This window comes from Dermacentor albipictus, chromosome 10 (genome assembly GCF_038994185.2).
Source record: "Dermacentor albipictus isolate Rhodes 1998 colony chromosome 10, USDA_Dalb.pri_finalv2, whole genome shotgun sequence".
Classification (NCBI taxonomy): domain Eukaryota; kingdom Metazoa; phylum Arthropoda; class Arachnida; order Ixodida; family Ixodidae; genus Dermacentor; species Dermacentor albipictus.
The window spans coordinates 66,764,201-66,777,045 of NC_091830.1; the positions used below are offsets into that span (position 1 = coordinate 66,764,201).

The window sequence follows — 12,845 nt, forward strand, 5'->3', positions numbered from 1 at the left end:
GATGTATCGCTGCTGAGCCTACGCAGCATTCCTGCTGCGCATGCTCCCTTTCAGGTAATATGCTTTATATGTGGACTCCAATTAAGCTTTTCGGCGTACATTACTCCCAATTATTTTGTTGAATTTAGCTGCAGGATACTGTCATGTCGATAAAGAACAAAAATTCGCACAGGAACGCTTTGACGGAATGCTACGGCGGCACTTTCGTGATATTAAGAGAGAGGTTAATTTCATCAAGCCACATTTCTAGGAGGTTCGTATAATACTGAAATGTTTGATACAAAACATGTAAGTCTACCGATGAAGCAAAATGCAATGTCGTCACGTATAAGTACACATGCACATCCTGTTGCAAAGGTACAATAGTGAATAAAACAATAAGTAGCAGTGACGATAGGACTGAGCCCTGTGGTAGACCTCTTAACTGTTGATATGTTGATGAAGACAATCCGCGTAGAGAGCAGTAAAATTCGCTGGCGTTTGCAAATTCACACACCTACGCGACAAAATATTTTGCCAGCAGCATTAGGCTTACTTACATGTTCTACGCTGTCACATGCATTAGTGATATTTGTAGTGACTAATGTTGCATATTTTTTTTATATCAAGCTAGTTGAATCAACATTTCTACGTAGAAATAGGCCCACCAAATCGAGCACCCGCGTCTGAAGCCAATTTGGCATGGGCTCAAAATGGTGTTCTTCATCAACCAATTATATAGGTGGTCATGTAAGATTCTTTTGGGTGTGTTTTACTACATTATATGTGAGAGATATCGGCGTAATGTTATCGAATTCTTAGCCGGCACCTTGCTTTTTTCATTATGGTAAAACTTTTCCAAGTCGCCATTACCGGTGAATTGACGATTTTTAATGGAATGGTTTACCAATGGTATGTAATACGTGTGAACATATCCTAATTAAATTTTTATAGTTACCTTAGTATTGACATCGGGGCGTGGCGCTGAATTCGGCACTGGCTTAGTACATTTTCCAGCTAAGAAACTGCAACTTATTTGAAGTCTTCATCATGAGCAGGCAGCGTAGCGTGATTGGGCAAAATCGACTTAAAGCGACATTGTAGGTATTTAGCCATATCTCTACTGGCGAATTCTGGCAGTCGTCGCTGTCATCGTCGTCGCAGGATGGGGTGGCACATATAGAAGAATTCGTAGGCTAGGCAGACGCTGTACTAATAAACGACCAAAGCAGCCATGACCATGTTTTATGGTTTCGACTGATTGTTTCGTCGGAATTTTGGCAATCGCAGAAGGCAAATAAAAGTCAAGAAGCATTTCATCCGCGTTGTGACCTGTTCTCCTAGTGAATCAACAGCAACATTTGTTGCTATAAATTGCAAAGTAAAAGAATTTAATTGGCACTGGCGTCAGTGCTATTAAGTGATCTGATATTTCAGTAGGCGCTGTCTAATGCCGATGGTTTTCCGTCGGTCTCGTTTAGTCTTAGCCCATGCAACATCCCGATGCGACGCCTGCAACACCGCTTTTGGTGCTCAGGTACCAGCATTTCAAATACCTACCCAGCAGAACTTGCCTTGAGTGCTGTTGCGAGCTATGTCGCACTTTCAGATGCTTACAACACCGTTCGTAGAGTTCAAGGACAACGATGTCCTTTCTATCGCTGTCAATCTATTTCTCTTCCTGGAAAACGATTAACTGGTTTCATAATTTTCTGTGCTCATATAGCACATACTGGTATCCTCAGGTATGAGGCACTTAGTGTTTCAGTTGATCAATCTTGCCGATAGCTAGATCATGCAAGCTTGCGTATTACGCTAAATAGCCCGTGCTTTATGCTATGATGGTGCCAAAGTTTCAGGAAAAGGTGTTTCGGATTAGTCCTCTATGGCGCGCTCACCTTTACGGAGTAGACCTTCTCTCGCTCGTCATCTACCTTCAGATATTTCCTACAGTAATGGTCCGCATTAACAATTTGTCCTGGAAGTTCTTTGTGTCGGGACATGTAGTTCGTAAGCGCAACTATTATTGTGCAATGCCATGGCAGTTTCCTGCAAAGAAGAGAATTCCTATTGACCACTTTCAACCGCTGCAGAACTTGACTCATTAAAAATTGGTTGTTCTAAGGAATTGGTGAAATAAAAAAAGAATAAATGAAATGACACTTCTTACTTCACAGCATTGCGTATATCCTCTACAGTGCAGGGAGAAAGCCGATATTTTTTAACTCCTCCATCCAGGTAACTCATGAGATATCCTTCTGACCACGGGCACTTTGGAGGATTATCGTGTTCCGCCCCCAACCTGCCATGTGGAAATACGATTAAGTCTTTAAAGCAAGTGTTTGTTACTTTGAGTTAAAAGTAGACTTACACATGAGCAAGTTCGTGAGCCATGACAGCTACTCCCAGGAATGACGTTGCAGTATCTTCACTTAAGCCGACTGCGTACTTAGTGCAGACAGTATCTTGATTTGAAACTCCTGAACAGGAAATATAGAACAAGGTTTTATTACTTCGATCTTTATGCTGCTCACAGAACTTCTTATTTATCACTTAATGTAATGCAGGTCCATGACAAACAATCCACATCAAGTAAAATGCGAACAGCATAATGTACAAAATGCGAAAAATGATCTAAAAAATTACCCCTTCTATATTTATCTTCTAAATGCATCGCTTTCGAACTGCTGTACAATGCAGTAATTGTCATATCGCTAGCGGTTCAGACAAAATCACAACAGATAATCTGATAAAAGCACAACACCTAATATAAACATTTATTTGTTCTGCGACTCTTCCCTACCACGTCTGGCGACCACGAAACCATCGGACGTGAAGCTGCGTCTATTCAGCGTCGGTTGCGGGCAGCCAAAAGAACTGTCAAACACTCGCGGACAACTTGGCGCCGTAACACATGTACAGCAGCCATGCGCCCACAGCTTTCCCTTTGTTGCCACATAAAGTTGTCCGCGAGTATAGTGGCATGAAGCCGCCGCTAAAAGAAAAGCACCAACCCGATGCTTACTGAACAAGACAGCAGAGAACAACAGAGGAGTGCAGGCACAGTAAGCACCGGACTACGTTGGGCTTCATCGTGAAACTGAATAAGCTGCGTGAGCTTTGTGCTGCGCTGCCTTAATGCGCGAATAAATGTTTGGGCGAAAAACGTGGACTATTTTTTGAATGTTGTTGCCAACACCGAAGCGACGCGACGCGACTCTATCCGGACTGATCTCGTAGTTCACTAACGCGCCGTATCCCTTTGCAAGGTCAAAGTATCGACTAAGCAGCTTCTCAGACGACGCCTGGTGTCGTTTCAGAGTCCATACTCAGACTTGGTCAACTAGTTGGTGTTCGACTTGCCGATGCCGAATGTAATAGCGCCATGCGTCGCTACCTTGCTGCATCCTGATTTGTATGCGCGTGAGTTGATGAACTTCTGCGTGTTGAGTAAGCATACCGGCGCCCAAAGCATGTGAAGCGTCGATGTCGAGCGGAAGCATTGCGTCTAGTATGGTGTGCACCTGATACCCGTAGATGATATGGAACGGCTTGAGTCGCGTGGCTTTTCTATGATGATCGTGTACACGAACGTAACGTACGGCAAGAAGGTATTCCAGGTTTTATGCGGAACATCTAGATAGATAGATAGCATGTCAGCATTGTTTTAGAGCGCAGCTCTTTGGCGTCCGTTCCTGGGTTTCGCGTCGGCGTTGTCGTCGGCCTCGTAACCTGCCCCGCCGCCGCGCATGCGCGCTGTCGGCTCTCCGGGCGAGGGAGGATGATGGAAGGGAGGAGGAGAGACTGTGGAGGAGGGCTGGCTACACAAATGGCTCTTTGGCGTCCGTTCCTGGGTTTCGCGTCGTCGTCGGCGTTGTCGTCGGCCTCGTAACCTGCTCCGCCGCCGCGCATGCGCGCTGTCGGCTCTCCGGGCGAGGGAGGATGATGGAAGGGAGGAGGAGAGACTGTGGAGGAGGGCTGGCTACACAAATGGCTCTTTGGCGTCCGTTCCTGGGTTTCGCGTCGTCGTCGGCGTTGTCGTCGGCCTCGTAACCAGCTCCGCCCCCTTTCATCCCCCCAGCGCTAGCAGCGACCGACTGATACCGCTTTCGTGAGTCCGCTACCGCACTCGCGAAAGACGTCGTGCACTTCTTACAACTCGCATTAACCGTCCATCGATCCAAACCGATGTTAGTAGTGGGGGACTTTAATGTTGACATAAAGACAAACAGCAATTTCCTAACACTTATGCGGGAGAACATCCCGTTCCTCTCGCTCGTAACGCGTCCCACGGCTGTGACAACCTCGCGAGGCACTTGTATAGATCTCGTCTTTGAGAATCAAGCATTGGTGTACCAAGTCGAACATATATCAGTCTATTTCTCCGACTACAAAGCTTCCTTCATGACTGTCAAGAACTGTTAGTGGAGTCTTTGTTAAAGGAATACGTTTGAAAAATAAACAAAAAATTATGTGATAGCGCATACATGTGTTGCTCGATTTCTTTGCCTCAATCTATCGAAAAGGTGAAACAGCTTATTTGCTGCGCTCAAATTTCGCATTAGGAAGTAACGTAATCGTCGGTAATTTTTTTTTATTTAACCGTTCCATCAAACTGTTGGTATAGGGGCAACTTTGTAGGCCGTGACACGTCCCAGAGCCTTCATCTCGGCGTAGCGTGCCACGTAGTCTCTGGGGACTATAATGCACTTGTTTCTGCTGGCTGACAAGGGAAGTCGTCGCAGAAGATCCCTGCCGATTTGGTGAAACGGTGATGTAGGAGATGGGATGGGTTGGATTAACCCCGTAAACTTGATAGACGGCAATTTTTGGCGTTGGTAGTCGCGCCAGCTTCGCACCTGGTGCTTCACCAGGGTGGAAAGCCTGGGCTCGCATACTCTGGCATACGTGCGGCGTACTCTGGCAAGGGTATGTAAAGATCGCAAGTGTACAGACGCGGGCTTACCGCAAAGAGAATGCAATCACGGAGGTCGGCAGCTACACCCAGCAGACAATTTCGGTCGCAGGTACTCGTGTTTTCTTTTTCTTGTAGGCAACCCCCCTTTGAAGACAGAAGCCCGAGAGACTGCCAACAAGGTGCCGCGGTATTGTAACATTCTTACCTTCTAGGTGATCGATGGGAGGACGTATTTCCGTGTCCTCGCGCTGCCGTAAATTAAGGTCAGATGCGCTGAGGGCCCCAAAGAATCCGCCGTCTTCGTCCATGCCATTACTGCAAGGACCGACGGGAGCATGCGACAACGTGTCCGCTCGTTCCTGATTGCGGCGTGATTAGTAGACGCTGGTAGCATATAACTGCTGATAGAGGCCCCATCGTTTCAAACACCCAGATAGGTGTCTTATTTATTGTGGTGGCTTCGGTCACGAATTCCACCACGGTTTTAGGCTGGCTTCAAACAAGGTCACTGAATAGCTCTTCCTTAACCCCACTCATCAAATGGCGCACATTCTTTTCCTCTGGCATGTTCGGGTCCACCCAACGAAAGACGCGCGTCATAACCTCGCCGCACGACGTCCCGCTCTCATTCGGCAGATGGTTGCAGCAAGGGAGCACCCGTTCGGCTCGTGCATGGCGATTAGCATTGGTGCAATTTCAAGCAAGGAACGGCACAACTTGAGCCATGATTTGACGAAATACACGTTTAAGTTCTCTACGTCGCTCCACTCGTTGACCTGTTCAACGCGCTCAAACTGAATCAACCAGCCTTCTACATCTTCGAAGTTGTATCTGATTCTTGTAGATTCTTGTGATTCTTGTAGATCTGAAACTTGTAGATTCTGAAGCAGGCAACGAGTTGTTGCGGTGATGCCTTGCGTAACGGTCGGCGGAGAGGTCGTCATTCATTCGTACAGAACTCCCTACATACTGCTCCATGGGGTCATCGACGCTGTTTCGGAGAGATTATCACGCTTAGGAGGCAATCCTCGGATTCGCATGCTGGCTTGGTGGACATGTGTTCACTCGTATAAGGTAGGCACTCCTGCAACCAGGAGGGGATCGGGGCATCGGATGAACCATGCCCCGCACTTCCACTAGTCTTGTCACGAAATGACAACTGAAGATGTGCACAGAGGCGGTAAGACAGACAGCTGGCAGCATAGATATTCTAAAACCTGCCGTCGTTAGTCTCTACTTCGTTTTCTTCAGTGCCCACATCTCGCAGAGGTCACGGCCCAGTATTAGGTTTTTGCTTAGCGCTGGTTCACAACACCTGGTGGCAATATGAACACGTAGTGATCTCACATTAACGAAAAATGCTCGCATTAACGTAAGTGCTCACTAGTTTGGCAACATATTATCATGAAATGGTGCAGAAATTGCCGTGCATGGTTCCACGAATAAGGTTTGTTTAATTTCCATCTGCTCCAGTGCAGCTATATTATTGCAGATCAATAAATGTATGAGTTGCAGAGAAATCCTACACTTTCGAAATCGCATGAAACTGGAAGCTGTTTCACAATACCAAACCCGTGACGTGAGTACGAGTGTAAAAGTAGGCTTAGTATCGAGTACTTCAAACTAAGGCCAGGGTAGTAGGACAGGCTATTAAAAAAAACATTATCTAACCACGGAGGCAGACCCCACAAGGTTGTGCACACGTGTCAAGCTGGAATGAAAAGCACTCATCTGATGTCCCCTGTGATTCTCTAGCCGCTGATGCCAACAGAGATTTGTTTTAATTACATAACACTGGATAAATAATCACTACCTCTAAACATCATGTAATTGTGCTTAATATGCCAGGCACTTTAGGTTGGTCTGTAACTTCTCATGAGAAAATTCCCTTCTCATGAGACCTTTTAGGCCTTGTCTCGGCTCACGAGTTTGCCAATTTCGATTCGTGAAATATTGTACCCACATTAAAATTAGAGCCTTGTTCCCTAACAACGCAGCAGTGTTATTTATTTACAAAACATGTAAACTCACCGTCGTAGCTTCTATCCAGAACGCCATCTTCATAGCGGGCCATGTCTCGGCTACAAGCAAATAGAGCATTTCTCATTTTATTGTGTCGTGTTAGCGTCCATGTTAGCGGCCAAAATTCTAAACAGAAGGGTTTATGTTTTTTTTGAAGTGTGGAGCTCAACCTATGACACCCGGTCAGAGGGTGCTAGAACCTTTGTAACTCAATTACGGAAAACTTTTTGTTTTATTTGTACGAGCACTTTAGAAATAGGCGCCAGTGCCAGCTCACCCAGTTATGAGGTGCACCATGTCAGGGGCACCAGCGATTCTTCCTTCTTTGTAATATTTTATCAAGCCGTCCAATGTTTCTGCCCCAATAATAGCACCGTCTATAATTTTAGCAAAACCATCTTCCTGCAAGAAAGCCAGAAAACGATAACTGTCTTTTACGACATCAATAATCACAAGCAGTATTGTTTACTTTTAGAATATTTTGAGTAAAACACATCGCTTGAACAAATCATATATGCCTTGTGGGCGACACCTATATTCTTACCACTTTTATACATGTCTACTAGGACGCATTTCTTTTAGTGCGAATATACTAAATAATGATTGTCTGTTCGAGATAGTGACAGTGCGTCAGATAATGTTGGTTACAAAAAGCAGCCAACGACAAATGACTGTGCCCACTTCAACGACAGCGCAAATCTTACACCTTAAGTTTTGGCCTATAATGTGTAGAAGACGTGTCCGGAATGTTGAATCCTGCCCCTGAGCATCAGATTCGATTAGTATTCATAAACTGTGGGACGAAATCCCTGATCAATCATTTACGAATTAGCAGTGCTGTAGAAAAGTGAACTAATGATGTGCATTACCGTGACATATTTTGAGGCCATGATAATGAAGCATCAGATTTTGCACCAAACACAGTTTTAAATCTCACAACTTGGTAATCAATTTTGCGTTATAATAGTAGTGGGAAAAGCGCACTAGCACGTCAGACTAGAATAAACAAGGTGTTGATGTCAAACAATGTCTAATCTCTAAAGGAACATCAATATGCACACGCCTGCGCGAATAAAGAAAATGGCAATAACTTATTGTGATCACATCAAGTAGCAAGAGCGAGCTTCTTTTTCTGCCCAAAAAGCAGGTGTATGCACTTTTCACTTTCCAACCGAAACATGAAAACCTAATAAAATACACATCTCATCTCCAGAAAACACAACTGGAGGGACATTAACACCTAAATTATCTGAGCATATATTTTGTCGGTCTGCATAAATATAGGCTGTATTGGCGCTAGGACTTTACCATACTTTACTACTGAAAATTATTCGCTATGCATTGCCTGCAGTAACAGCGCGCTTCCAAGGAGCCCTGCACTATTATAAAAACAGGTACTTTGTGCGCTGGTGCCATATTACATAGGGCTGTTGACACAGGGCGATGCGCATTATTATTTCGGATCTTTAATAGCTAGCGTTCAGCCTATGTACCCTTTCTCAAGCACACGGAGAGACTAAGATGCCGCCACCCATCGCCCACACATTCTAACTCGGTACCTAAGATTTTAGCTACGAAAATTTTCAACCAACCTTTCTCAAAATTTACACAAATTTCGTTTGCGCTGGTGGTTGAACATTTGCCATAGTAGATACAATTATTGCTGGAAATTGTTTCATTGTTTTCTTTTACAATTTCTGTTATTATGGCTTGCCTTTATTTACGTACACTCGAAGGCAGTTCTCTTAGACAAGTAAACTGTCTACGCAATTATACAGGGCGTTTCAGCGAACATTTTCAAAATATCTTAAAGGTTGCCTGTGGCCGATAGCTCAATTCTAGTTGATGAGCTGGTCTACTCGAAGCGGCGGACACTACATGCAGAAAATGTTTAAATGCAAGGTCTACTAATAACCCGGCATTCACCAAGGAACATATTATCTAACTATCTTATGACCCATATGTCAAATTACAAAGTCTAGCAGTGGACTGCGCAAGGCGGTTCCACTTGGAGCGAAATCTCAGGACGACACCAGTTTTGAGATTTAATATCTCGAACTTTGCGGAGAAATGCATTGGCGTTCCAGTTACTTGTGTGCTTGAGTGCATGAAACGACGTTTTGTTAACAAATTAACCGGAACGCCAACTCATTTCTTCGCAAAGTTGTGGAATTTCTATTTCGAAGCGGGTGGCATATTTCAAATAGGTTCCAAGAACGGCCTTGCGAACTCCAAGGCTAGAATTTGTAAATTGCAACATGGGCCATATTGTAATGAGTTAAAAATTTTAGCGAATTTTTATAAATTAGTTGATTTTCCATCTCAGTTTCCTGTGGATGTATTGTGTGCCGCTTCGAGTAGCCCAGCTCATGAACTAGAATTTGTGATCTGTGCCACGGGTAAATTTTAGAGACATTTAAAAGTGTTCGCAGATACAGCCTCTATAACGTTCGGGCTAAGTGATGCTCAAAATTATTTTGACACTTGTTAAGACGAACTTGCTCACAGTGGCCGGTGCCTGCACATTCGTGCTATTACAGGTGCTGCACAGTGAGGTCTTCTTTTTAAATATATTGCTACGGGAAAGTATTTGCAATGACGAAGAGGCGAGCAGTGAGAAGACGATGACGACGACTGGAGGCTAGCGCGGGCTGTTGCCTCTTGGCCAAGTGCGGCGTATTCCCTTGTAAATATGCTTGCATATAGGTTTTCGTCTGCGTCTTCCTACGTAACAATATTAATACCTTTTCATCATCTGTGTTTGTGAGAACATTTATGATAGTTCCGAATAATGAAACGAGATTCAACTCAAGGAACAGATTTGTGCAATAAGGAAATATACTTACCAAACTCCTTGTTACTCCGACTAGCATGAACTTTATCTTTGGTTTCGTCATGTCCAGATATCTTAAGTTCACCTAAAGCATACGGTGAGTTTATCAGCATTTCCAAAGATGTGGATGATAACATCCATTACCTATTAAAAGATACCGTTAACACAACCACCTTATTACATCTATAAATATTCGTCTAAAGCTCAAAGGAATTGAGGGATAGCAAAAAATAATTTAGCGAAATATAATCTCCTCTTTGGTGCTGGAAACGCCATGGTGTATGAGAAAAATTATCAGATAACAGAGATATGCGTTCGAAAGGAGGTGCATTGCTGAACTCCACGGTCACAGTGTGCAAGCGGCCTTTAGACCTTGTTCTGCAGCTCCAACAAAAATCACAGATGCAACATGAATATGCTAATCAGATCCCAATGAAGGTTCTAAACAGACTGGTTGCATTCTTATGTTCACAACAACGAGAGCATTGACTATAACGGCGGAACACGGAGCGGTTTAAAATTCATAAACGCTGGGTTCCTGGTTTTCGTACGTATATATTTTCTTTTGCTTTTATCGCTCGAATGCTTCTTTGTGATCCATTTGACTGCTAATAAGTAGTTTCATGGTTTTATGTTGCGACAGATATCGTTTTTACGACAAGTGGTCATACATTAAAAAATTGTGTGGAGTTTCAGCGGTTCATGTCGGAGAAATGCGTTAGCATTGTGTCGAACCTGTTTGTCGTCCCATATCCATACTTTAAACCTTATTCAACTCATTAAAAATTTTTGCCTAGGAGCTCATTCAACGCCTTTCCTGCATATTTGAGGAGCGAATAACAACTGACACGGGTAAGGAGCAGAATACTGTCAATTGAAATTTGTGTAGATGTAGTGTTTGCTTAAATACGTGGTGTTGATTAATAAGATTTCCATAATTAAAAAATCACCTGTTGCAGATAACGTAATTCTAGTCTGTGATGAATTTGTTGTTCTATGGTAGACGGGGAAATTATGACCATAGTGCCAGGCAAGAGTTGATGAGTTCGCAGTGTATCGATAAATTCCGAGAGGCAGGTGCGACGTGGCAATAAAGTGGCCTAAAATGGTGGCTACAAAATCCGTAAAACCTACACGTAATATCATTATGACAATGTCTAATGAGGTGTACTGGGCACACGAAAGATAGGTTGTGAAAAAAATGGTGATACAATAAAATACATCAAGGCATACGTTTACAAGAAGCACTAATGCCTTAACAGAACCCTTGAAACGCAAAATGCTTGGAGGCATGTGCTGTACTAAAGTAGTATCACAACGATATCCTCTGGAGAGAAGACGCGCTACGAAATCGTGAAATCGTACAGATAACAAAGCATACGACAACGTCATTTAACAAACTTAGGGCTAGTCTGGTGTCAAAAAACCAACCTGAAGCATGAAACATTACGGGATGAAGGAGGGTGCGCTGCCGGTATATTGCAGGAAAACCTTTTCTTCTCTCTATTTCGGCTTCCCGACGCTCTAGGAAGACGTAGAGGACCATCAGCCGTTGACCACATATACCACAGGTTGGTGGTTCCTTTCCACTCAGCAAAAAACGTGTGTGTGTCACATGTGTGTCCGATCCTGAGACGACAGAATAGGACATTTTCTCGTAGTGTGTTTGGTCGTGTTTTCATTCCGCAGTGCCAATAACATATTAGTGGATTATTTAGGTGAAACTTACTATTTGTTTCGGCATCCCGCAAGTGCTGCCAGTAATTTTTTTATTTCTTTCGGAGAAAAGGAGTTAAACACAGGGCAGGGATAGCGCCGGTATGAGAGATACATTGCGATGCAATTGGTGTGGCAATTGGGTCAGCCATCAAATCACCCTCAATGCCGTGAATGTCCAGGTATCCAGTATATAATGACTTGCTGTTGAGATATGTACGATATGCCAATAACAGAATAAAACTCAACCTTGGGGCTTTTACGACGCTTAGAGAGTCCCTCTATATAAGGGTCTTGTATAGCTTTACTTTCTTGATTTGTTTACCAGCAGAGAGTATTGCCTAAGCTTCCCTGGTGAAGATGATTGTTTCCGGGTACAGCACATCAGATTGGGAGAAAGATGGATGCAAAATGTTGGATGGATTTGTGTGTGAGTCCAAAGGTTGCATAAACAGAGCTAACACACAGAAAAGTGTATAGATCTTATGTGGTGCAGTCAGATTGAGAACGACCAGAAATTATTTTTGTGGATGTAGGTAAACATACTCACTGCGTTTGTCATCACAGCCATGTATGCAATAAGATCCTCCTTCGTTTTAAAATATTTCTGGTGCTCTTTATCGGAGACGATGTGAAGCTCTACGACGAATATTTCGACGTGGGCTATTTGTCTAAAAATTTGTCGCCAAATTCGTCCGCTGCCTAAAATGTGGATCAATATGATCGAGAATATCGTTATTTTGTCTCACTATCTTTTTTTAACCAAGAACTAAAGCAAAGTGTACATTTGTGTGAGTTAGAGATGTGACTGTTGCTGATTCTAGCAAAAAGCTTGAGTTAGGCTTCAGCAGAATTTAAAAAAAGGTGAACCTGGTTAAGCAACCTGCGTTCATGAAGTTATCATACAAACTTGTCAAGGAACCGTTATGGAAGGTCCTTCTTATGCAAAATCGCGTCCTATGAGAGAGGGAGAGAGAGAAACATACAAAGAGGAGAAAGTGCAATGATATTGATACGTGTACATGTTTATATCTTTCCAGTTATATTTTTTATCACCTAACGAATGTTGAATGTTATTGCTTGGCGAAGGACACGCGTGCACGTATCAGAGTGTTCTAGGTTCTTGCAATTGATTCTATTTGTTGTCTTTGTTATCGACCGTAACTATCCTAGAGTAGGAAAACTCCAAGTATGGACACTGCGTCGTTCTTCACTTCGTTCTGTACCAGACACTCCCTGCAAGTACAAGCCATGAGTACGTTGCGACTAACTAGCAGTATAGCCGCATGTAAGAAGAACTACTACTGGATTACGGACCTCTTTCCGAGAAAACCATAGAAACTGCGGACAAGTCCACAACCACAATGGCAGCCCCAG

The 12,845-nt window shown here is 43.6% G+C and overlaps 1 protein-coding gene across 6 annotated transcripts in view; it reads right to left on the reverse strand.

Annotated features, from left to right (window-relative positions):
* Positions 1-12,845, reverse strand: part of LOC135898554 (venom metalloproteinase antarease-like TserMP_B) — a 37,304-nt gene that overhangs the window by 11,691 nt on the left and 12,768 nt on the right. For all 6 annotated transcript variants that reach the window (XM_070527180.1, XM_065427583.1, XM_065427574.1 and 3 more), the window contains 7 exons: positions 12,019-12,170; positions 9,766-9,837; positions 7,197-7,321; positions 6,929-6,978; positions 2,351-2,459; positions 2,150-2,281; positions 1,878-2,028 (listed from right to left, as the gene is read on the reverse strand). In XM_070527180.1, the coding sequence (XP_070383281.1) occupies positions 1,878-2,028; positions 2,150-2,281; positions 2,351-2,459; positions 6,929-6,978; positions 7,197-7,321; positions 9,766-9,837; positions 12,019-12,170 (791 nt within the window). The remainder of the gene's footprint in view (positions 1-1,877; positions 2,029-2,149; positions 2,282-2,350; positions 2,460-6,928; positions 6,979-7,196; positions 7,322-9,765; positions 9,838-12,018; positions 12,171-12,845) is intronic.